The sequence below is a fragment of the Poecile atricapillus genome, chromosome 2 (genome assembly GCF_030490865.1).
Source record: "Poecile atricapillus isolate bPoeAtr1 chromosome 2, bPoeAtr1.hap1, whole genome shotgun sequence".
NCBI classification, from domain to species: domain Eukaryota; kingdom Metazoa; phylum Chordata; class Aves; order Passeriformes; family Paridae; genus Poecile; species Poecile atricapillus.
Window position 1 is genome coordinate 47,003,935 of NC_081250.1, and position 26,646 is coordinate 47,030,580.

A 26,646-nucleotide genomic window follows, 5' to 3' on the forward strand; every position below is an offset into this window, starting at 1 on the left:
CGGCCGCGCAGCCTCCGCGCTTCCTTGACGGGGAAGCGAACCCCAAATACTAATTAAACAGCGGGCACGGGCTCACCCTCCCGGAAAACTGGGTCTGCCTTTCTCACAGCCGGTTTGCTGACACTGAACCCGCTCCTTTGGAGAAACAGGCTCCGGGGGAGCTGCGTGTGGCCGCGCACCCTGCGCGGGTGCGGTGGCTGCTGCCGGCGCTGGCTGCCCGCCGCGCCTGCCTCCCGCCAGCGCTGCCGCCCACCCCCGCAAGCCCGGGAGGCTCCGGGCGCTTCAGCAGCTCCGCTGGGAGTTTCGGCCGGAGGCGAGGCCAGCAGGCAGAGGGGCTGCGAAGGCTCTGCCCGGCCCCCAGATGCGGCACCGGGACGCGGCGACGGATCCGCCGCCCGGCGCCAAGGAACGGGAGGAGCACGAACGCGCCCTGGCCCTCCAGGGAAAGGTTTTGCCTAAAGCTCCAGTTAATAAAAACCCAGTCACAGGCAGTCGTTTGGGTTTTTGGTTGAACGACATGAGGGAAGGGCTTAAAAAAAATTTCAAAAGTTAAATTAGAGTTTTCAGAAAAAACAAACAAACAAACAACAAAACAACAAACCCCACTAAGTTTAACACAAGCCCATGTAAATACGCCTATCGGGAATACTACAACATTCCCGGCCTACATTAGCTCCCAGACTTAAAACTGAAGTTCACAATGAATCCCTAAACTATGTGAAATCTTTTGAGACAGTTGATTAGGTGCAGCAGACACTGAGGAGCTGCCTTTTCTAAATTCTTTTAAGATTGAATGTAATCCTGTTCATTGGCGCCCTGAAAGCTTAACACATATTTGTAGTTTTCTGCGAACTCCTGGATACACGCAAGGATGACAAACCCCAGAATCTTGGAGAGGGGGAGGAAGGGAAGATGTAAATGGTTTTTAAAAGCTTTTCAGGATTCTGAATAGAGGCAACCAAATAGAAGCGAAATCGCTTACCCGAAAATCGCAAGCGCTTACAAAAAACTCCCGGTCTGTGTAGAGCAAAACAGCCCATATGAGCCTACATCGAGGAACTGCGGAGTGAAGGGATTTTCAGTTGTACACACAAGTTTTTCTACCCCTTGTAAGTCTAGGTAAGACAACGGAGAGTCTCCAATTTGACTTCAGAACCGGGGTGGATTTGCAATAAATATTTAAGAGATTAATTTCATGTCAGCGAAGAGAAATTGAGCTACCTTAGAGCGCGGGATTATTCTACAAATGGCGAAGCTGAATGAATAAGAGGCATAACTGAAACTGGAGGAATTTAGGAAACTCTTTATGCTTTATGCTATAAACAGCCTCGCCTAAAAACGACCGTGGGTGATGAAGGCACTCAACCTTCAAGCTTAGGTGGTGCTGCTTTTCCCTCTGCAGGGGAAACCTGCGGGCAGGGGGGACGCGCCGCTGCCCGTCCCGGCTGCCGGAGCGCTGGAAGAGCGAGCCAGGGCGGACAGGGACAGACGGACGGACGGGAGCTCCGCACCCCACGGACACCGGCGGTCACCCGCGTCCCCACTCACCCAGAGGCTTGATGGTGCTCTCGGGGGACTCCTTGTCCTTGGAGCTGCCGCTCGACATGAGGGCGGCGATGGAGAAGGCGTTGGCCCGGGAGGAGAGCTGCGGCTTGGGGGGCGGCGTGTACTCCATGGCCACTGTGCGGGGACTCGCTGCGGCGGTGCCCGGACGGGGCGGGCGGGAGGGAGGACCGGCCGGGGATGGCGGAGCCGGGATACCGGGAGCGCTCTGCTCCCGGCGCCGCTCGCTCCCCCGCCTTAACGCGGGGCCGCGGAGATCCTATCGGCCGGCGGCCAATCGGCGCCGGGACACGTCAAGGGCCCCGGCCCGGCCCGGCCCGGCCGCGGGGGAGGGGGCGGAGGCGGGCAGCAGCAGCAGGGGGAGGAGGGACGGACGAACGGACGGAGGGAGGGAGGGGAGGCAGGGAGAGAAGGGGAGGGCTCTGCCCGCCCGCAGGGTGGGGAGGGGGCGGCCGGCCCTCGGGACGGCTCCCCGCAGCCGCTCCCCTTTAGGGCACCCCAACCCCGCTCCCCGCAGGGGCCCCTGCTGCGGTTCGGGGAGCGCCCTCCGCTCCTCTGAGCCCCGGGGCGGGAAGGGGAGGGCAGGCCCCGCGGCGGGGATGCTCCCGAGAAGGTCCCTAGGCTGTTCGCTTTGCCTAGGCGAGAAACGGCGGAGAAGCGCTTGAAAGGATGAAATGTAATTTTTCTGGTGCGTGTGTGTGAGTGTCAATTTTCTCTTTTACATTCAAATATTAAAAGACCACATCTTTCAAAGCGGCTGTTTTCGTCGTTGCGTGCTTTCTGTTGGGACAGAATGTTCCTTAAGGCTGATCGTGCCCTTGGTTTTCCTGCACCGGATCCCAAATATTGTCATCCCGGTGAGAGGTGCTCGCCCCCACCGACTCCAGGTGAGACCCTTGCAGCATTCCCTTCTAAGCCAAAGCAGTGCGTGGGCCGCTGATCGCACAATTTTCCTCAGATCCGTTCCAGCGGCTGCACCGAAATAGATGGTATTGATCAAGCACGTAAGACAGAGAAAGTCGGGACGGGCTGATGGTACCAACGAGTAGCTTATTCCAAGGCGGTGATTTAAATAAGCTGATCACCGGTACTCTTTCACACATCAAATGTAAACATACTCTCATGAATAAATTAAATAAAGCAAAGCGGTGCGTTTGATTAAATTCCTTTAAATAAAAATAGCACTGAAAATATTTACTCGCTAGAACGAGTCACAAGAGGACGTGCAAGCTTGTCACTGAAGTTCCACCTTTTAAACCTAGAACAGAATCCAAGGACTCTTATTATGCAGGCTCTTGCCAAGAGCCATACCCGGCGTCACCCTCGTTTCTACTACTCTTAATTAATTATTATGGAGAAAGAATGATTTGGGTCACCCTCCCCAGCCAGTTGAGTGGGGAAGACGAAACATTGCTTCATCGCCTTGAGATCGGCGAGAATCAACTGCAGCTTGCCCTTTTGTTACCTGAATTTCCTGACAGACAGAATATCTATCGCAAACGGGACGTGAATATTTAGAAGCGCCTAAAGAGTCTGGCTGAGGATTTCGGCGTGGCCCACAGCGGTCCGGGGCCCCGGTCTCGCCTCAGGCATTAGTCGGAGGAGAGGGGTGAAAGGGGAAAGCCCAGCCTGTCCCGCGGCCGGCGAGCTGCGAGGGTGAGCTCACGAAGCATCGCCTCTTGCTTGACACAGGGAAACACAGACGAGAAGTTCTGCCGACATCAATCTTATAAAAACAAACAAAAAGTCCCCCCAACACTTTACAGCTTTATCCCGAGGGACATCCAGCCAATTATGGGTCGGGTTTCCCTGCCCGACAGCCCCGCTCCTGGGACCCCTCCCGGCGTGCGAGGGGAGGTGGGACGGGGGTCCCGGCCCTGCGCTTCCTTGGCCCTACCTGAAAAGCAGGGTCCGGCCCGCCTGAAAAGAAAGAGGAAAGAGGGTACAAAGAGCCGGGGAAGTTATCCTCTTCACCTTTCCTCTGGTGGCAACAGGGATGCCCAAGTCTCTTTTGTTTTCCTACCTACTGCATGCGCCGCGAAACTAAGGAGGACAATAAAACCTACAGGTTAAAACCCGTCAAAGTAACAGCGCAGATCCTAAAAAAAAAGGCCAACAAACTAAAAAACCCACAACAACAAAAACCCCACAAGAAACCCCCCCCCAAAAAAAACCCCAAAAAAAAACCAAAAAAAAACAACCAAAAAAGCAACCAACCCAAAACCCCAAAAACAACCTCTCTTTTTCCCTTTCTTATTTCCTCTAGCAGTGGGGTCGTAACATACCTGTCCCTAGCAGGGGCTCCCCGCTCCATCGGGGCTGAGGGGAGAGGGGCGATGGGGCTGTGGATATTTCTGTGCGTCCGTCTGGGAAACACCGGCAGCTGAGGCAGCTCCGGACCGATTTCTGCTCTCCCTCTCCGCAGGATTTCCAGTCCCGCAGGGCGAGCGGTCATTGCCCTGGCCAGGGGGAGGACTCGGCCGTGGCGGGGGGAAGCGCTGCGCGGTGAGCGGGGCACGGCGCACCCGGGCGCGGAGGGGAGCGGAGCTGCGGGCGAGGAGGAACCGAGGCCGCGGCGAGGCCGTGGAGCTGGGACGGGGCTGCCGGTCTCCCCCGAGCAGGACGTTTCACCCCGGGGAGAGGAACTGGCTTTGGGGACCTGTGGGTGTCTGCTCGTACCTTGGAGGTAAAATAAAAACGGGATGGAAATAAACGAGGAGCTTCGTTTTATTTTATTTTTAACGGGTCCGTCACCACGGGATGACTTTTCTTTTACTTGGTTAAGCCATGCAATTTTTCGCTCTATCCCATGAAAATCTTTATTTTTTTAAGTTTTTTTTCCCCCTCGCTCCGCCTCCGATAAGGAAATGAGCCTTGTCTAGACGCCCAGAGCACCCCCTCCTCTCCCGTGGGCAGGGAATGGGTCTCAACTCCGGCCGCCTAATCCTCGCTACGTCTCCCTCCCCCGCCGCGGCCGAGCTGGGGAGACCCAGGGATCAGGCAACAGGAGTATGGAAAGTGTGAGAGCCCGGCTTCCCTGGGCTGCTTTGCCGTCCCTGCCCTTGGCCCTCTCCGGCGACGGGCCGGCTTCCAGAGACCAGAGGGTGTCAGGGGAACGCGCCACTAACCCAAGGCTCTTGATGCCTCTCTGCTTTCCCAACCGAGTGGATGTATTTAAAAACGTCCGCGCGCTCTTCCCAGGGGATGCGAACCGGAGCTGCCAGTCCCCGCCGCACCCAGGCAGAGCGGCTGTCACCTCTGTACCGACCCCCTCCCGAGAGCAGAGTTACCAACCCTGCTGCTCCCCAACAGGGCAGTTGCCTCGTTTGAACCCGTTTCAATTAAATCCTTCGTTATTGTTTATCCGAATATGAAGAACACGCAATGTACACCGCAGTTTGTTTTTAATCTAGCAAATCCATGTGTTTATCGCTGTTGTCAGCCTGCTGTGGCGGAGACATTTCATTAGGTTTCATTATTCTTTCAAAATACTTTTTTTCCACAACCTTCCTTTACCTGAAACGCTCCTTACTCTCTTGTGCACCACGAAAAACAGCGTGTGGTAATCGCTGCACACCTCATCGCGCTCGTTCGCTCCCCAGCTTTAATCAGGATTAGGTCTCAGTTTCGCCTCCAGGTTTCAAACTGCTCCCCTTGCAGCCTGCCTCTGATCCCTGAAAAGCCGAGGAGAAAACTCGATCCCGAGAAAACCATGAGCACCGCATCTTCCCGGCCCTTTCCTCACCGAGGCAAAATCACGACGGGAACGACACACGAGAGACAGAAAACCCGCAGAAACCCGCCGAGCAATCTGGGCTCCAGAGGGTGGTTTCAGGTGCGCCTTGGCTTGTGCGACAGGAGCTCCGAGGCTGTGCGTTTCTGCGCGGCCGCGCAGGCCCCGCCGGCGGGCGGCGTGTGCGGAGAGAGGCGCACACCGGGCGAGGAACCATGCTCAGGTTTTAAGCAACTCTTTCGCACAGTGGTGAGGGGTCCTTGCCGTTGTACTTTTTTTTTTTTTTTTGGTTCCCGCAAAATCCCCCACGCCGCAGAGACAAGTCTGTGCTGCGGCACCCGCGGGGCTGCGCCCCGAATACGGGCCCGGCACCGAGCCGAGCTGACACCCGCTCTTCTCCCGGCTGTCCCTTGGGATAACCCGGCATGTGCATCCCATCTCTCCTGCTCCGTTACTTTCCCATCTCCCCTCCGGATCCGTAGCCTGTGCGGAGGGCAAAGACCACATTTCCCTTTAATTAGGAGCCTAGGGGTGCGGGGTGCCGCTGCCGAGACCCTCCCTGCCGCCGTCCCATCCTGAGCGCTCCGGTGCTGCCCGGAGTGTGTGTCTGACCCTCCAGCCCGCACCCCCTCTCCAAGGTAACCTACTGCACTGCCTAGGGATTGAATTTCCCCCTGCCTCGGGAAGGAAGAATTAAAGTATTTTGCTCTTTCTTATTTTTCACCGCTGTAGATGAAAACAATTTGTCCAGCATAAAGAACGGTGTTTATTCTCTCGGGCAGGGTCTCCGGCTCGCCCGTTCTTGCCTTGCGAGCGCGCCGCTACTTTAAAAAGCCGCGGCTACAGCGCTACCCGGCTCTGACTCTGCTGCCCTGCGACCTCACAAGATTATCAACCCCGCTTTCAGGAGCTTTTTTTTTGTCCTCCGCTGCACGTAATTCTATTGCTCTGTCGGCCGGATTCCCCCTCTATTTGCGCTCCCCGATTTCGGGGCAGACCCCGCTCCCAGAGCTCTTGCTGCGGCGGGGACATCGCTCCCCTGCCGCCGCTCCACACTCCTCACGGAAAGAGCCGCGCCAGCAAGGTACCCGAGATCCAATTTCACAACAAAAACATCTCAATGTCACCTACAGCGAGAAGGTGGCTGGCTTATTGGAGCAAAATGCGAGGCATTTTAAACCTATTAGGCATCTCCCAGATGCAAATCCAATGGTGGAAAGAGAAAGGCTCTATTAAGACCCGAGGGCTGACAATTAGATTATAGTCCAATTGCCAGTGGATAATGTGCTAAAAGCTTTCCCATTTAGTGTAACTCCTCGCTGAAAATTATTCACACTTTGCAGGCTGCCGCACTCCTGGACGCGAGACGTCTTTGTCCGCGGAGAGCGCGAACAGCCGGGTACAACTCAACACAGACGCACGGACACACGGACAGACGCACACGCAGGAGGTCTCGCAGCCAGAAGGATCATTAAACACATCCTTCCCGACCCAGAGCCGTGTGGCAAATCTGTTTGTGGTCCAAGCCGGCCAGCGCACGCACAGCCGCTGCAAAAGGCGCCGGGATAAGCGCATCCATAGCGCCTATTCCAAAGTGCCATACTGTGCGTGTATAGCGCGGCTCGTGTATAGCAGAGCTTGGAAGATCATCTAGCTCTCACACATCGCCGCATCAGCTGGACGCAATTAGATTTTAATGTCCCTTCACGTGCAGAAAATACACTCTTTTCTGTATAAACCTAAAGTTTATATTTAATGACAGCGATGACATTTTTATTAAAAATAAATGTCCCACTTTGGGTACTCCACAGATTATTTTTTTCGGTTTAAAACTGTCACTGGAAGTTGACGAAATTCTCACTAAGGGCTTGAACTCCTAACGCTCTGCAGCTATAATTTGAAGCACCACCAAGCAATATACGACTTTCGGATGTGATCATTTAATTCCAATATTGCAAAATCTTTGCCATGAGGTGAGCGGGTTCGCAGCCACCGGTGCCGTGCCTGTCCCGGGGGACGTGGGGACTGTGAGCCTCCCTCCCTGCGGCGGGGAGAGGCTCTTGCACCCCCGGGAAGACGATGCTCCACGGCGGCCGGCCGGCACCACTTCCTGCCCCAGTAGAGTCTGTCCTGGACCAGAGGGCGGTGGAGGGCAAGGCTGGGCTCCCCATAGCGGGATGGGCTAGGCAGAGGCAGCAGGGCCTTCCTGGCTCTATTCATTGAGGGAACTTCTGCCTCCTTTCATGTCGCACGTACCAAAAAATCATGTGTCTTTGTGGTTTTTTAAAGGGTTTTTAAAGGTATAAAAATATAAAAACATATAAATCATTAACACACAAGATTGTCTTGCTTGTCTTTCCCAACATCAATTAATTGAAAACTAAAGCAAAACGACCCATCCCCCCCAAACGCCCAGAACCGCCAGGACCTATGCAATGCAGACCAGGCTTGAAGGCACCAAGCACCAGCTTTGGATTTTGGGGCTTAAATCACACAGAAGTGTGATGAAAAGCCACATCGTTAACGCTCTATTTTATACAACCATTTTATGCTCAATTCCAAATCAAAGTCCTTAGGAGCCCGTCCACCTGTTTTGCAGAGTTAGAGAAAATATTAATTAAGTGGCAGAATTAAGCAGAAGGGCTGGCATGTTAGAAAGATAAGTTTAGAAAAGCTCCTTCACAGGTCTTAGACAACAGAGGACACAGAATTGTCTGTCCAACTTCTTCATTGGGGAGAACTACATTTCAATGGCTTGGAACAGAAACTGTTTGTCTGGTTTCTTTACACAAAAAGTATTATTAATTTCTTTACTCACAAAGGGTTTTAGAACATTTCAAAATTTTATAAATAATAAAATGTGACTTGTTTACTTAGCAGATGGGAATATTATTCAAGATGAACAAAATGTGCCTGTGTGTATGCTTTTGTATACACATACATACATCTGCAGTACCATACACAAACTTGCCCAGTGCTTTTCTTAGTTGTCTTCCATGAAACAATACAAGAAAGCCACGGTCTGCCACAGCACAAGATTTACTGTAAGCTGAAACCACTGCTTTGGACCAAAATTTTAGTGGAAAACAAAACTTCGTTATTTCAGTTCTCATTTTAAAGACATGAAAATTCATGCCAATGATATGGAAGCAGTTTGCTGGAGCTTCTGAAAAATCTCTTCTAGTTCCTGACTTTTTAAGTCTCACTGGAGTTAAGATATCGTGACAGGCACATGTATGTCTGCCTATTTGTCTGTCCTTGAGATAGGATGGAGCTTCTTGACTTTCACCTTGATGATGGAAGTCAAGATGCAGCTCCTGGCAGACTGTAGGGATATGATGGCTCTCTCTCCTTTGATCAGGTACAGTGGTCCACCTGAAATTTTGGGCTTGTAGTCTTCAGGAAAGCTGCCACTCACATTGTTTGTTGGTTAAAGTCAATCTCTGGCTAGTGTGTGATTTGCTCGTGAAGTAGAACAGCTTGGAGAATGTTCCTCAAGCTCCTGAAACAATATTTCTTTCTTTTTTTTCTTGCACCTCTGACAGATATTTTAATTGAACCTTCTTTTATTTTCATTTTCTTTCAGGCCTTTTTGTCTTTTTCCTCATTTCATATTTAATTTTAATTAAAAAGTAATAAATCAGAACTTTTGATCTTATTATGCAAGTGAGATTTAAATAGCTAATCTATTTGCTGTTTGTTGGAAATTGCCTGTTTAAGGAATACTAATAAACCATAAATTGTCAATTTAGAACAATTTCAGCTAAATAAAAAAAATCTCAATGAGCATTTTTTGGTCAAAAAAATCGTGAGACTTTTGATAGTACTAAAGATGATCACGTGAACATTAATGAGAAAGGCCAAATTTCTCTCTTTGCAGACCTTGGATTGGTAGGAGAGTTTCAGAGCTGCCTGTAATGGCAACATGAAAATAGGAATAGTGGGAAATGCTGTGAAGAATAGAAAGCCCAACAAGTAAGAGAAAAAAATTCTGGCAAATCTTAAAACTTCGGGTTTTTTTTTAAATAGAAGTGTCTAGTTTGGGCTCACCAATTCGAGATGTCTTGGGTGTTATTTACTTCATCTAGATTTATAGTTCCTTGAAATTTTTTTTTTTTTTGTGTCTAAAGTTCTGTCCCAAAATATCCAAAGCTAAGGACCTAAAATTAGAGACTGCCTTTGAAACTGCTGATCTCTGCATATTTTCCCTCTGTGAACATACAGCAGTAGAATACGCCCAAAGACAACGAGTAAAGAAAATGAGTTTTGCTTTGAGGGCCAGCGATAGAAAGCATTAAAAGAAGGCTATCAGCCACTTCTCAAAAACTTCAGTAGTGGTGCTTTTTCCATTTTTGCTCAGTGATGTATCTGTCATTTGTGTTCGCCTCTGCTGGTAGGTGTAAAGAAAAATGGTACTTAAAAAAAAAAAAAAGGGAAAAATGGAAATTAAAAGATAGAAAACAAGGAGGAGAAAGGTGAACATAGAAAAAAAGAAGGTTTCATTTCTGGCCTGGTGAGCTTGGAAAGTGAGAAGAAGCGCTGTGGTTTACAACTCTCCCAGCTCATGCAGAGCTTGTAACAGAGCGTGTGATACGGTCTGGGAGCAGCGCTGCTGTCACCGAAGAGCTGCTCCAGCAGCCTTCTGCTGCCTGAAGTCTCACAGCCATGATCACAGAAACCCAGCGGGTGAAGAGAGGATCCTGCTGCTGGACTCATGAGGCACTGCAAACGCCAGATATTTCTGGCTTATTTCCACAAGGTAAGGATGGAGGGAGAAGCATTCCCACACCATGGCATGGTGAAAGGCATTGCTTTTGCTTATTTTAACAGAAAGGGGAACAGGACTGGGGGTGTTCAGGCATAAAAAGGATTTTTTTTTTTTTCTTTAAGCCTGCAGTTTTGAAAGCATTCGGGATTAGGGTTTGAAAAACATATTTCAGTACCCATAACATACCGCTGATTTATCTGGCAACAGCTATGCTCGCAGAGGGAAACTAAGCTTATTTGAAATAACGTGGTCGTAAATAACACGGGGGGAAAACAGTTCACAAGTTTGTGTAACTCCCAGCACACACTTTGCTGGAAGGCTGACACCGAGAGGGTTTTCATTTCAGCAGTGTGAAGACAACCCTACGAGGAAAGCACTTCCTGCCCTGCCTGCACAGGATTGCAGGAGAAGCCAGCTTGCTTCCATTAGTTATATCAAAGCGAGGAAACCAATCAACCTGGAATTTGCACCATAAAAAGTGGCTACAAGCCAAGTAGGTTGCCATCAGCTTTCAGGTGATCAGAGGTGAAATTATGGCCCCTTTAAAGTTAACAGTTCATTTAGCATGGATCAGAGAAGAGCTTGACCAATATTTCAGTTCAGCCTTACCAGAAATTTTTGGCTGGTTTTAGAGCTTAACTTATTGTTGACCATAGTACAGAATTCATGGTTGATCTTAAAACCTTCATCAACAATGAGTGCAGTAATGAAAATACAAATCAATTAGGCTTCTGGGTGACATAGAAACAAGCACTGTCCTATGACAGACATGAGATTCTATGTGTTTATAGGAGATTTTAACAGTTTATATTTAATATAGGTCAGCAGGTAGTTTTTGTTAGCGAAGAACCTTTATGGTCTTGTAGTGCTCAAATCTGCTTGTTTAAAACATAGCAAGACAAGAGTAAGTCGTGTGTTAGCCCCAAGCATTCTTGCAAGATACAAAGTTGGGCTGGATTTTTCAAGATACATGAAAGGTTAGCAAAATTTGACAGAATTGTTACTGCTGTTACTATGAAACACAAATGAAACTTAACTAATCGGATAATACTTTGCTGCTTGTGCTGAAGAAATAACCAAGAAATACAATCATAAATATAGGTCTTAAATGGGTTTAAGTCATGTACATTGGATATCTTGGGGATAAAAACAAGGGGAATTAAAAAAGTGTGAGAAGAGCTCATTTCCAACAAAAAGGAAACACTTACTATCATGCATCTTATTTTTTTCCATAGCAGAAAAATAAGTTTTCCTGGTCTTTTATTGAGATTAACTTTGGTTACAGAAGGACTGAACTACATTTGCATTCCAGTGTGCTCTTTTAGCCCAGCATTAGGGCTGTAAATGAGGAACTTTTTAAAAAAAAAAAAAAAAATAGAATAATTTAGGTTGGAAAAGACCTCCAAAATCATCAGGTCCATCCTCTGACTGATCACTAGCTTGTCAACTAAACCATAGCACTATGTCCCATTTCTAGTAATTTCTTAAACACTTTCAAGGATGGTGACTCTACTACCTTGCAGTCCATTCCAATGCTTGACAAACCCTTCCATGAAAAACAATTCTTCCTGATGCCCAAACTAAACCTTTTCTGGTGCAGCTTGACATTATGTCCTCTTGTCCTGTCACTGGCTACCTGGGAGAAGAGGCTGACCCCCACCCTTGCTACAGCCTCCTGTCACGCAGCTGTAGAGAGTGATAGTCACCCCTGAGCCTCCACTTGTCTCTGATTTACTTTTGTAGACTCTGCACCAGCTTTGTTGCCCTTCTCTGGACATGCTCCAGCACCTCAATGTTTTTCTTGTAGTGAGGAGCCCAGAACTGGACACGATACTCAAGGTGTGGCCTCACCAGTGCTGAATACAGAGGGAAAATCACTTCTCTGGTCCTGAAGGTCACACAGTTTTTTTATACAAGCCAGGATAACTGGGCACTCTGCTGGCTGATGTTCAGCTAGCACCCCCAGTTCCTTTTCTGCTGGGCAGCTTTCCAGCCGCTCCTCCCAGGTTTGTAGTGCTGCACGAGTTCTTGTTGTGAAATAAGTGCAGGGCACAGAACTTTGCACTATTGAGCCTCAGCCCACTGATCCAGTCTGTTTAGATCCCTCTGCAGAACCTTCCTGCCCTCCAGCACATCAGCACTCCCAACACTCCTCCCCAACTTAGTGTTATCTGCAATCTTACTGAGAGAGCACTCAACCCCCTTGTCCAGACCATCAACAGAGATATTAAACATGACTGGCCCCAATACTGGGCCTTAGGGAACCCCACCAGTGACTGCCGGACAGGAGAGATTCCCCTTGTGCAAGCTGACCATCAGTGGAAAAAGACAGCTCATTCCTTCTCCATTCACCACTGCTCCAAGCCTGCCTGCAAGGGCTTTGGAGCAGGATTTAGCCTTTCTCTCTATCCATAGTTACCCAATGTACCCAAATCCTGCTACAACATGGTTGAAGATCAGTAGCCAAGGCAGCCCTGTGTTATACTAGAGATGGATTAACCTCCTTGTCTTCCCCCATAACCACTGCTGAGGACTGGAGGCAACTTATTTTTCCTCCATGGTAGTCCCTTAAATTTAAGGTTAAGCATTTTGTCTTTTTCTCTTTAAAATATAATTTTGTGATGAAAATCAGCCTGAAGTCATAGGCTTTAATTCCATCTGTAAATGGATTTCAAAGTAAAAAAGAAAGATATTTATCAAATAAAAAAATACATTTCATTAACTGAAAAAATTTTCCAATAATGGAAATTATTATTTTAAACAGGTTAAAATAGTATATTTCAAGTTAAGAAATACATTTTATATTGTCACTTTTTGACAAATTAAGGATTTAGTCAAGAGTTTAAGTCTCACACAAGCTGAAATGAGTGGGTTCTCTTTAAAAGTCTGTGGTGTTTTCATATACCTGGGTTCACATCCCTCTTTCTGTTACAGAAACTCTAGAGCAAGTATAGAGTACAGAAACCTGTCATGCATCTTTCAATTTCAAAGACAGCAACCAAAGTACTGTACAAGAATTTTAATATTTTTTTTCTAACACCAGGAATGCTTTGAGTGCTAGTGCCAAGACAAACCTTGTCTCTCAGTTTTGAAACACTTGGATGTAAGTGATCATGTAGAAAGTGATATTCACCTCTATATAGTGTACAAAATATTAGAACTATGAACTGTGATTAGCATGGATCCCCTAAAAAGGCCTAGAATAAATTATGTGGATTTACTAAGCAGATAGTAAAACCAAGGCTGGCACCATAAAAGAAAGATAATAGTGTACAGTAAGGCTATAGGAGGGATAAGAGAGGGAAAGTTGGAACATAATTTAGTGAGTACTTTAAAACAGGTGTTTTATGTCAAAAGGAGAAACCCATGGTTAATTCCGGCAAAATAAACAGACATATAGACATACCAGATATTTGGTACTGGAAAAAAAAACTAAGACCAAAGGTATAAGAGTGAGAGAGAAAAGAATTTACTGCTAAGTTCCAGGGATGGAAGTGCTGGGAAAATCCCAGCTAAACTTTTACAGCTTTGTAATGACAGCTTTGTATCTCAGGTGATGCCTCCACCCTTCCTTGGCTGTGCCACAATTGATCTTGATCAGTACAATGTGGTAACTCGAACACAAGGTCAGAATTGACTGGTTTTCGACTCTAGCCCACAGCTGCAACTGCTCTACCTTCCTGCTTTGCCTTGCCCAAGCCCAAGTGGAGTGATACCAACCTGCTGCAGAAAAGGCATCAGAGTCTGCTGATTAAAAGCACCACCTAGAGAGATGGTGTCAGTACTGCCTATAAAACAGGGCACTTGGGAAGGCACCTTCATTTGCAGACTCTCTCTGGGCTTTCACAAATAAAATAGGTCAGGTTTAAAAGTAGACTCTTTCTACCCACCAACAGCTAATGACACAATCATATTCAATTAGGTCAATTTTCAGAGAGGTTTTAAAATATTTTTGTTAGCAAAGCAACCAATACTTGAACTCTTTATTTCCTCAGTCCGGTTTCAAAGGGTCGTGTGCCTTTTGCACTGATGTGTTCCTAGGGATTGGGAAGAGCACTTCTGTGTTTAACATGCACTCACATTTCCAGTGAAAGAAAGACTGCATGAAATCTGTCACTTAATATCTGAAACCTGCATGGCTTCCTTTTCTTCAGTTTGACAGGGGAGATTATGCCCACAAATAAACATTCCCAATAGTATATTTGGGCTCTTACCACTTGGCATCTGTCAAACAACTTGCCATCAGCTTTCTAAAATTGACAGTTTCAGCAGATTTCTGCTAAATGTTGAAAAATAGTTCTGCTGACCTCTTCTTTGTTGAACATTCAGACACCAGCTGAGGCAGCTGTCCAGTCTGCAGTATGATATAAGAGAAGAGGAATTAACCCAACAGCAATTGAATTTGGAAATGTCTTTAGAGAAACTACCGACTGCTGCAGAAAAAGGAGTATTACTTAGTTCTGCTGTCACTAAAATGGATGACATCTGCTAATCTACAGTGACTGATCCTTCTCTAATGTGTGACCTGAGCACTGAAGAACTGAATGGGTGCAGACCCATCACAAGAACAACACAATGGTCACCATCACTTTGCTGGTCTTCTCCACTAAAAACTGAGTATATACAGTTTTGAATAACATTTTAACCTTGTTATTTCTTATCTATTTCTGGACCTTGCTCTTTTGCCTTAAAATCTGTGTCTGTTGTGCTTTCCATGGTGGTGATGGTGGAATTACAGGAGGAGCATGCACTTGTCCTGCCAGCGGTGGTCTAGATGGCAGCAATGGTGGGACTGGAGATGCAGCCACTTGGCAGAGAGTGGGATCTCAAATGTATCCATGTCACTTATCCTGGTTTTGCTCTGCTAACACAAATGTGCATTCTTAAAGATGTACCACGTTGAAATCCAGAGAACCAACTGCCACAGAAATGAGAGGGCTTTCATGGAAAATAGAGAACCAAAAAGAACCAACTTTTGAGCACATCTGAAACACACAAGAGAGAGATGCATGGGCTGCAGAGGTAGAGAAGGAAGGTTGTGTATTAGAGAAAGAGAGGAAGTGAAAACCATCCTTTCTTTTTCCTGCCCTTTTTTCAACAGAAGAATTTTCAGTTTATTCACACACTGCCTAAGTCATCTGAATGCTATCTCATGTCATCGCTGGCAGCCTACAGTCTTTGACATCTGTAATTCACTTTGGTTCTCATTTTACTTTATTTTTTTATTTTTTTTTATTTTAAAGAAAAGCAGTTTCTGCTGTGAAATGCCAGATCTTTTTCAGAGCACATAAATGTTGATGTAAAGCTGAAACATTGTCACATTCAGCCCCAGACGCAGAGGAGTTAATAAACAGTGATCATTCTTCTGTGTTCTTCCTGTGGTGCTTCACTGCTATACATTCCTAAGCCACTACTTAGATGGATCTTTGCTAACACACAGTTGCTAGTGAACTTAGCCCAGCTATCCACAGGAAACATGCCATGAACCATCTAGTAAAGATGGGGTAATTTGATCAGCTAACCATATTCCTGAACTTAGTTCTTGATATCTTAAAATAACCTCCCCTCAAAGCCATAAATCAGGGGGGAAGGATTGTAACAAACTTTTGCAGCCAAACTCAGAATGAATGATATTAATAGGATGTTTATGATGTTTATGACCTGGTCACATCATCTTTGTTGACTCATACAACTGCCACCAGAAGCTGCAGTTCCTTGCTAGGCTCTTCATCTTGGTCCTTCAATGTGCCATTTTATTAACAGGTAGTGGGGACATGAAACCTACTTATCACCATCTGTCTCCAGTAAAGATGATGCAGGCCTGACCAAAGCACTGGTACTTTGAATCTCCTGGGGGGAAGGAAGGGACATGAGAGGCATAATAGAGCTGATGAAACTTTGAGGACACTGGTGCAGGCTTTTCCTGTGAAAGGAAAGACTTCATAGCTGGCTCTGCATATGGAACCCAGATTTTACAAAAGCTGGGTTCCCTTCTTAAAGAAGAAAGACAGAAAACAGATTTACTATCTGTTCAGCAGATTTGATATTAATGTGCCCCACTGATACTAAATAGCTTAAGACATGTCTAGGTGAGGTCCTTTTTGAAGGCTTACAGTGAAGCTCCTAACAAGTTTGTTTAGTCATCCACATGCTAGGGACTGGAAAAGGTATAAACTATTATATATGAGACAGTAGCACATGCAAAACAACTAAAGTAAATTTTGCCTCCTCTGGTATAATTTGAATTTACCAATTATTTCTGTTTGGTTGGTTTGGGTTTTTGTGGTTGGTTTGTTTTTATTAACAGGAGCTTATAACAAATGAGACCTGTGTAATCAAAACAAGGAAGAACATGTGAGGAGCTCACAAAACTTCATGTGTTGGGAAACTAGACCAGTTGCTGAGGCTCAAGGAACAAGACTGCTGGTACATCTACCCCATGCTCAGTTTGTTTGGAACCAGGCTATTCCTCTGTGATTCAGTGGAGCAGCAGTATGTGCAAATTTAGGTACAGATTCCCTGCTGCATGTACTGAAGGGGACTAAAATAATTATTTCAATTAGTAGTAGAAAGTAATAGAACCTATGAAAGCTGGTCACCCATGAATTTATGTCTTGTGATAAAGTATACTATGTCAATAATTTTTCTAATTAGATAATCATACCATGCTGTAATTCTTCCATGAATGGAAGTATGAAGAGAATTCTGGCCTCATATATTAGTCTGTCTATAGTCACAAAACAAGTAGACATTGAAATTCGTTGACATCCTGTCCTTGTTTCCAAATTAAACTGAAATTACCCAAGTTGTTCAGAAGTTTTGTTGGAGAAGGGGTGGGATAGGCAGAATTTTTTCAACCTTGTTTCCTTAAGGAGAAGCAGGCAACAAAAACAGCTCCCTTGTAGTAATATCACAACAATGAATCATATCAGTTTTGTGTCACATAAACAAAAATATTGCTTTGGGGTGAAAAACTCTGTGAGAGACATTAAGATGCCTTGCAAATTGTCCGTGTGCTCTACCTTGAAGATGATGATCTTGCAGGTGAATCATTAGATCTCCCTCAATTAAAAGAGAGTGACAATAAATTGCACAACATCCAAATCAGATGAGCATAGGAAGAAACAAAGAAGCAAAAGACCCATCAGACATGCCAAGGGGAAAAAGCCTGACTGTTACCTCCCCATTGTTTCATGTCCTACACTTCTGGGGAGCAGACCAGGCAGTGTTAAACACACAATACTTCAGGAACTTTCCCTGCTTTTGTAGCTTGACCCACATCTGGTTTAAAAAAAAATATAAGAAGTAAAGGATGACAAAAACCGGTATATGTGGGAATATTTTGCCCTTGGCAGCAGTGAAGAAACCCATATAAATTATCTAATATGTCAGCAGATTGTTAGCAGCAGACGTGACCCCAGTTGGGTGGGTACTGCATCTATGCAGAAGTATAGTGGTATGAGGTGGAACATAACAAGAACCAGGCTGAGCTTCTGCATGGCTCACATGGAGAAGGGCTTTCTTTGCAGTCACTGTGATGTGTCAAGGAAGTGGAGCTTTTTGTGAGTCAGCAGCAGAAGAATTGCTAACGTTCCCTCAGAGGGACACTGCTGAAATGGCTAACAGACCTGAGCCAGAGCTGTAAAGGATGAAAAAGACACTGTTATATCATCTGAAACCTTCCTATGTGAGCAATGGGAAGCCTTTACTCACTCTCTGGTTTTAAGTGGAGCTTTAGAGCATTTGTGAGCCAAATCTGCTGTTTCTTTTCCTCCTCACAGAAGTCCTCAGAGCTTTGCAGAAGAGCAAATGCCATAATACATTAAGTAAGGAGAATGAGCAGATAAGCAAAGACTGCTTTGGACAACTATCCTGTTAATTAAAATATTACTTGCAGGGCTGGGGGAACTGCAGATAAAACACCAGGGAACTAGTTACCAGTTCATCATATGACAGTCATCTTTGATATGTAGCATACTACTGTCCCTCTGCTCTTTCCCCTCCCCCTCAGCTTTTGTCCACGGCTAAATATATGAAACACTTGACAAGATGGCCATTTCTCTACTTTTGTGCTCTGATGGCAGTGGATTTTGGCAGAGTTCATTACTGCTGGTTCATTAGTGGCCCCCACACCCAGGGCTGTGCTGTCCATTGCATGGCTGAAGTACCAGCTGCTAGAAGCAGCATGAAGGAAAGATGATCAGAGCTGTAAGTTCAACAGATACTGGGTACTCCTATACTTTTTTCACATTTCAACCAATATTTCACCAAGCACGGGAAGTCAAAAATGCACCATGTAAAAATGTAAAATTTCAGGGCAATGTAGACACAATTCTTCTTTTAGTCATCCAGTAATGCATATTCACAGAGAGATGATACCTGTATTAGCCAGTTCACACCACTGAACTCTGCTGGAAGCAAAAGTCAGCTTTATGGCTGAGCAATAGTATTAGGCAAGTATTTGTATAACAGGGGCAGTAGGGTAAATATTTATGAACCACAAGTATTTTTACAAGGAAAAAATCACAAAACACTTCTACTATTTGTACAAATAGCTTTCCTTTTTTAATACAGCAAGGTTCTTCCTTATGTGTGAGCGTAACAGAAATATGTAGCACCAAGGCTAGCTAAAGTAAATATTGGTGTTTTCTTGAGTATATACAAATACTGAAGAGTACTGTACCCTCTAGAAAGCAGAAATGAAGAAGCAGGAAGGAATGCCCAGGAAATCCATGAGAGCAGGACTTTGTGTGTCCACCACCCACAGACTACAGAGAAATCAGGTGAGCTGGAACCACACAGATGGTCATCAAAACTAGCAGAAAACTCTGTCAATTTTCTTCTCCTTCTGCGGAACTGGAAAGGGATCTGTGGGGAAATGTTTTGTTTGTTTGTTTGTTTTGTAAAAGCACCTGCTCACCCTCTCAAGGTAAGCTGTAAAAGCCAGAGGACAAGGCTGGCAGCCTGTATGAACACATCATGCCAAGGACAATGAAAGGTAACAAAAAGGGTCACTAACAAAACAGCTAAGTATTCCCATAGCACTGTTCAGAGAAAGTGTGCCACCAAGTGTCTATTCAAATACAAACTGCTAAAAGCAACAAGTATCTGATTTCAGTTAATTAATACATGGAGCATCTGCATGAATGAAGCAGAGAGCACTTTTTGAATACTGGGGAGATGCAGCTTCACTGGCAGGCACGTGGCACTGCTTCTGAGTCAGAGTATCAGAGGAATTGACACGCTGGCACACGCACCCTGGGACACGAGGAAACAACTGAATTACAGTCTCAGGTCCTGGTGGGCATTTCTGCTTGGGCACAGCAGTGCTCCTCATGAGCCCACACTTAGCTCAAGCTAGGGTTGCCCATGCTTCTGCATTAATAAAAATAACTAATGATGAAAAGACCTTCTATGACACTTTTCAGTGGGACAGCTCAAGTTCTTTGCAATAAGTGTATGATCATGATAGATAGGACAGGAAGAACTACATAAACTGTTCCAGCTTTGTTCCCTGAAGTACCAGAAGGTAAATGGCATGGTAGGAAGTGTATGCATGTCTCCCAAGTCTCAGCCCAGCATTATATGAAATAAAAAACATCTGTGTTCCTTTTTTGGTATATAAACAAAGGAGCAACCTGAATACAGATGCCTGGGCTGGTACTGGTGTTCTCCTGCCATGCCAGGAATCCAAATCTGAACATGCAGCTGTCAGTCTCCTGTCAGAAACAGGCAGCCTTATAGGAGCAAAGCTTCTCTGATGGCTTTTGGCAGCCCCTACAGAAGGAGCAGAGAGTTTATCTGAAAGGACAGATGTATCAGTGAAACTGAGGCATAAAGCACTTTGGAGAAATGGGAGAGAGAAGCAAGCTCAGTCTAGGCTGTGGTCTGTATGGAAATCACTGCTGAGGGACTTGTTGCAACACGTCACTCTGAAAATGCAGCAGATGCACTGACTAAACTGTGGCACTGGTGGAGGTGTGTTTCTTTCCTTACTATGTGCATGTAGCACCTATGCAGATGTTTCTTTCCGTCAATGCAAAAGTTCTACATGTCCAAGTAGCTTATTCCTTTTTCCTTTCTGAAATAAGCCACAGCACTATAAAAAGTACCTTATGTTAAAGAACAAAATGAAAACTCAGAATTGCTAGCATGCCACATACATTCTGCAGCCCACATCAGAAAAGTTTCAGGACATGGTAAAAGCAGTTTTATTTCATCTCGTTTGCTTCACTTACAAAGTAAATTCAACAGAATTGCAGAATAAGATGAAGGACTTTTAAACTCTGAGTTAGGAGTTCGACTAAGGAATTTAAATAACTAATCATAAAACATACACTTCTAGTTAATTTGCCTCGTTCCTTTTCTTTCTGTCTCTGTCTAGACAAGCTGCTAGTCTGCATAAGCTTTGGTTATCGCCCTCATCACAGAGTGAATGCAACAGGATCCTAATTTCAAGCTGTTAGCCACTATCCAAATCCTACAGCAAAATTAGCAGTAATCAAAGTTTTAAGTTATACTTATACTGTCTTTCATTTTGTAGGGGATCAAGGCATGTTTGGTTCATACAGAAAAAAAAAGAAGTCAGACACATGGAGTCTCTCAACCAGCACAATTCTCTGAGATTAAGAGACTGTCATTCAACTTTCATCTCTAATTTTTCCCCTTGCTCATTTTTCCATCTAAACAAGAAGTGCTATTAAATCGAGAAGATTAGCAACATGATCAACTCATTTTCTTTTTCCCCCTGTATTTTGCAAGGAAGGAAATATCCTGCAATCACTTGCAAAGCACATGGTCATAAGCACGCTGCAACTGTGGATACTGGTGTGCAAGCCGATCCTGCAGCTAAGCCTCCTGTTGCTTAAACAAGCAGGGCTACCTGTTCTCAACCTAATTTCAGTATTATGCTAGGGAGAGAAGTCTCTTTGTATCAGATCTGACAGGCATGTGTTCCTGAGGAAGTGGAGGGGAAGCCCTCCGTTCATATGACTAATTAGACAGGCTTCACGCTGGGTTGCTCTTTTTTGATGCTGATCCCTGGACTAATTGTCAGTTTGTTCCTTGGGAAGGCAAGGTTGAGTTCAAATGCTGCAGTGCCTTGTTCCCCGTTAGCTTTCCTGACCTTAAACTGATGCGAATTGACAAGGAACAGACTGGGGGAGAGAGAGCACGGTCGTTTCCACTTGTGGAGAGTGCGTTTTGGAGCCACAGGGAAAAAAACAGAAACAGGAGGACAATTAACAGGAGACACTTAGATAAAACAGACAGTCGTACCTGTGAAGCAAGAGCACCAAGAGTTTAAGGACAAAAAAGCAGCACGATCACGGTCACTGTCACTTCTAGCTGAGATTCTCCAGCTCCCTTAGGAAAGTGTAGATAGTTTAATTTTCAAACAGATCTCCAACTGGATTTTTTGCTCTCCTTTTATTCTGGTTAGATCTGCAACAGTTTAAAACCAAGCTACCACAGCTGAGCCAGGCTCACTTCCCAACAGCTGCCTGCCTTTTCTTTTTTTTTTTTTTTTCTTCTTTTTTCTTCTTTTTTTTTTTTCTTTTCCTTTTTTTTTTTTTTTTATTTTTGCTGAGGCTGTTTTAGCTCTGGTCAGGCTTTCATGGTAGGGGAGGAGGAGGGGGGAAGAAAAGGGGAGCATTTAATCAAATCTGACATTCAGGAGCTCAATCCTGCAAGGTACTGAGCTCATTGACCTCAGTCCAGCAAAACAATATACATAGGACTTCAAAGGGGATACTCACATGCTTAAAGTTAAGCAGATGTCTAAGTGGTGTATTGGATTTGGGCCAGGGAAAGCAGGGCCCTCCAAAAAGCTCAGGCGCTCCAGTGCGCTCAGGTCTGCAAACCACCACCTTTATCGGCTCAGCTCTCCGTGTAACTCCAGAGCAGGTGTTACAATTATAGCAGGGCTGAGATGAAAGGGGCCCAAGGGCTTGGCTGCAAAGACAGGAGAAAACTGGCAGTTTTCTGGGCAGTAGTTCCTGTTCTTTTCTTTGCAAAATAACTGCTTTATTATACTATTTCTGATTTAGAATGAAATGAGGCAGCCAAATGCTCCATTCCCCATTAAAGTCCTAAAATTCTAATTTACAATTGAGGCACGGCAACACCGCAAAAGAGGGAGGAAAGATTTCAATTCTGTTGGTTGGGTTTTTCCCCTATTCTTTTCGATGCTTTTCCTTTTAGTAAAATGGTTCAGGAGTGGAAAGGCACAGCTCTCTGATTTTGAGGGGAAAACTGCTTGGAAATCACTGTATGTCTGTGAGCCTCCTCAGAGCCTGACTTGAAAAAGTGGGCATTGTGCAACTTCAACAGACTTTCTACCCCACTGAGCAATGAAATCCAAGGGAAACAGGAGTTTTCAGCCAAGTGAGGACTCTCTTGGTCTGATTTCAGACAGGATGGTCTCAGAATATCTCAGAGGTCAAGAGTGAACAAGGCCCGATTCTGTGACATTAACAGCAAGAAGAAACCCCAAGCAATGACTTCTACCAGAAATCTGTTTGAACTCTGTTGGATAAAGTAGTGATTATCAACTGCTCTGCTCCTTTCATTCAACATCATTCAACTAAATATGTTCTACACAGGTACATATGCACACACCTATATATCTTCCAGTTCTTAATCTTCTGTTCAGTGGAATTTGGATGACCAGAAGGCCTATTTGTAGATACAGTGAAGATATATGCCTGTCCACCTCAGTGCATGGAAGCAAAAGCTGGTGGGAGAGATACAGATAGAACATTTCAACCTCCAAATAAATTAATTCTTCAGAAATTCAACTGGCTGGACAAGAACTATGCAATTATTGAAGATCTATGAAATTCCAGCCTTTGAAATGTCTTTTGAGATAAGCTAAGAACATGTATTAATCAGTACAGAATGCAAAACATCAGCTTTCTTTTAAAAGTCACTACAAAATTGCAAGGGCTTTACACAGCACTCGTAATGTGATTTTCAATTTTTCTTTCAAGATCTGACATTTAAAAAAATTTTCTGCTTAGGATATGATTCTCTTTTCAGTGAGACTATCCAAACAAGTGAGAGACAGCACTCCACAAATAGGTGGGAGATGCCAGCAAAAGTAGAGTCCAGCGGAGCAAAGCACTGTCATAGATCTAACTAATGTATATTAAAAAAAAACCCACAAACAAAAATCAATGAATACACCCCCTCCCCCACACACACACCTTTCTTAATACTTCTTTAGATCACTTGAAAATAATTTTGCACTGCTATTTTAATAGCCTACCAGTACAGATAAGACTACCCCGTACTGCTTTCTTGTAATAACTCAAGAGAAAAGTGTCACCTTAGTCTTTCAATTTCTGGAGGTTTGAAGTAAAAGCAGACTTTTTCAAACTTGCCACAGGCATGTATATTAAGGCCTGCCATATAACAGACTATACAATCTTTCTCCTGCTACTTTCTCTAGCTCCACTGTGGATGACTGTCTGCTCTGGAATAAAAGGAATAGAGCAGGCAAAGATTCACCTCAAGGGTCTTTCACCCATAACAGGGGAAATAGCAAAACATCCTTGGTTTCATACTTTGAAAGCACAGGTTCTCTATTTTAGCACTTCAGCAGCAAAACAGCTTCCCTGTCACTGACTGCATCTGCATAAGCCCTATTTTCATTTAAATTATGGCTTTTCAGCTTTCTGTGGTCTCTTTGTCTATATAGGGGAAGACTATCTCCTCAACACCTTTCTCCACATTCACATCAGCACAGACTTGCAGGAAACTTTCCTGCAGAACTTTATCAATAGCTGTATTAGCAATGCATGTCAGAAAACTCTTTAAAAAAGAAGACATGTAAAAGAGAAGTCACAGTGTCGTACCAGGTGTGCCTATTCCCTCTGAGCACAAAGCCTTTGAAAACCTAAGCTCCCCTGTTCAGCCATGACATCTGTCCCACATGTCCTCATTGCTTTCTGAAAAAAGAGGGGACCTGAAGAATACTAGAAGGCACTGTCTTACATTGTTTGCCTTCAGATCAAAGTCTTTATTCCAAATCCTGTCATAGGTAGCCATTACAAAGCCTTGGATCTGGTGTTATATTTTGGCCCTTCAACTTTTCCTTTAAAATAAAAATAATCTTTTCTCTTAGGTTTCTGATGCAGTCAGAGGAGTCAGTGGTAATCTCCTTCTCATCTCCAAAAGAGCTGGTTACCTGCATCCTATTCCTCCATGTTTGGATAATGTTCCAACAACATGGATTGAGTAATACAGATAACTTGGGCATGGCCACAGTTCTAAAATCTCCTGTTGCACCAAGTCATCAAAAACACAAATGCAAAAATAAGAGATGCTGTCCTCCTGTCCTAGAGTTCCTACATCTGTAATGAAAACTCTCCACATAGCAGAGTTTAGGATCACAGTTATGACAAAAACACCAGAGCGCAGATGGCACAGTATCTCCCCCCCCACTCTACTCTTTCATATATAGAAAATTAAATAAGGCAAAGGAACATAAAACAAAATGGTAACACAGCTTTGATAACAGTTTAGGTCCCATCAACAGTCAAGGTTTCCTAGAGATTGTTGTGGAAGGAATCTATTTCAGCATCATGCCTGTGCCATGTAGGCCATCTGAACCACAAAAGAACAGCAGGGTATCTTTGCTGCAGTTCAAGGTCACTTGAAAATGTCTATTGAAATGAGTCTCATGAAAACAGCACCCTTGATATTGCAGAGGTCACCAGCCCAGTGCTTGGTTTGTCGACATAACAATAATTATTCCACAATAACAAGCTTGGCTGCAACAATGGGGACAAAGTATTGGGGTGGTAGAGTTTCCAACCTGCAACTTTCAACCTCAGCCTCCCCATTTAGAGTGGAAATCACAGTGTGTGTGGCATGCCCTCTGACTGATGTACAAGGTCACTGAAAGCAAAAGTGCAGCACTTGCTGAAATAAAAGTTTAGTCTAAACAGCATGTGATATTGTCAGGACTTGAGCATGTGAAGGGAGCTTTCATCACTGAATAGCATTTTACCAGATGTTCATGAGTATGCACACCCAAACTCACAATCTCTTGTCTCTTAGGAGGAAATTCACACCATTTTCTTCTGTTCATTACAATAGGGTCCTATTTGGACTAGCTTTATAGGAATATTTCAACATCCAACAGCTCCCATTGTAGACAGCTGGGAGTGAATATTTGAAGCTGATATTCATCAGCTGTAATTGCTGTGGGAGACAGAGAGAGAGCCTAGGAGAGCTCACCAAACACTACGCTACCAAAAATTTTTATTCAAAGGCTGCCACAGTATGAAATGGATAAGGTGAGGAAAGCGGGGACTTTGGGGTAGATGGTGGTGAAATGTCATAGTCTGTTGGGGAAGGAGCAGAAAACTCTGTGTGGGAACAGTTTGGGAATGGGGAAGGAGCTTGAAGAATGGGAGTGATATGCTGGAAAAGTGTCAAAGAACTTGGAAGCACTGGGGTACTTGAACTCTAGGACAGGAGGATTGAGAAGTAAAAGATTATGTTCCCATCACCCAGCCTCTCATGCTAAATCAGAAGAAGATGGGATTATCTTTCTCTGGAGATAAGGAGACTCATTAGGAGTTCAGGACACACAGAACTCCATCTAATTTTTTCTTGCACTGGACTATCAGAATGCTCCCTTTCTAATAAGCTGGAAGTGTCCTAGCCTTTCTAACCTCTCTTAGCCATAGGATAGGTCTGTCAGAATTTTATAAGCAGTTTTTCATGTTGTGCTCTGTCTTGTGAAAAAAAAAATCTTCTTTCCAAAAGGCAAGAAATTCTAACATGTCATTAGTTACCAGTCTGACTGAGATGATGCATTTGTTCCAGCTGTAGCCAAACAACAGTTTGCAAAAGAACCCAAAACAAATAACATCCCCTTTACTAATACTCCAAGAAAACCAAACTCATGATGTTCACAACAAACACCCCTTGCTCCTGATAATTGCAAACTGAAATCTGGGTTGTGAGTAGTTTCTTATGTTTAAATACTTTTAAAATGGCGTAAAAGCAGTGAATAGCCTCTTCGCATATGAATCTTTACAATATTTTTCTACAGGTTAACCTTTTTAAAAATGAAAGGATCTAATAAAATTTTCACAATTTCATTTCAAGGAGCAATTAATTAATCCTGAACACTGTGCTGAATACCATTAAAATAATTTATTTTTGGAGTACTTCAAGGAACTTATTTAGTTTTCTCTTTGTTTCTTTTGGTTCCCATCTTTCACTAACACAAATGACCATGACATTGGAAAAACCAGTCCCTCATTTCCTGTTATGATATGCTTAAGGCCCTTAAGACCTCCTGAACATACCCATGTAGGAAATGATGAAGCAATTCATTGAAGTACAAAACCACTTATCCACAGGATCCAAGAACAATTTAGGTTAGAAAAGACTTCTGAGATGTTCGAGTCCAGCCATTAGCCTAGCACTGCCAAGTCCACCACTAAGCCACACCTCACATCCCCAGGTCCACCCTGGGGCTCCCTGGGGACCACATGCTGGAAGGAGCTGGTAGAGGGGTTTTAGCATGATCTGTGCTAACTAACAGCTGTGGATTAACTGGGGC

The 26,646-nt window shown here is 44.7% G+C and overlaps 1 protein-coding gene and 1 long non-coding RNA gene across 4 annotated transcripts in view; one reads left to right on the forward strand and one right to left on the reverse strand.

Moving 5' to 3' along the window:
- The window catches only part of TBX20 (T-box transcription factor 20), a 56,044-nt gene extending 54,244 nt beyond the window's left edge, over positions 1–1,800 (reverse strand). For both annotated transcript variants that reach the window (XM_058833509.1, XM_058833507.1), the window contains exon 1: positions 1,549–1,800. In XM_058833509.1, coding sequence (XP_058689492.1) covers positions 1,549–1,675 — 127 coding nt within the window. In that variant the 5' untranslated portion in view covers positions 1,676–1,800. The remainder of the gene's footprint in view (positions 1–1,548) is intronic.
- A 208-nt stretch (positions 1,801–2,008) lies between these two features.
- Positions 2,009–2,706, forward strand: LOC131576616 (uncharacterized). Of its 2 annotated transcripts, none has more exons than XR_009277016.1 (3): positions 2,009–2,261; positions 2,356–2,450; positions 2,522–2,706. It is a non-coding gene; the product is annotated as an uncharacterized LOC131576616 (long non-coding RNA). The 2 variants fall into 2 exon arrangements; XR_009277017.1 differs by having other exon boundaries at positions 2,009–2,251.
- The last annotated feature ends 23,940 nt before the right edge of the window (positions 2,707–26,646 follow it).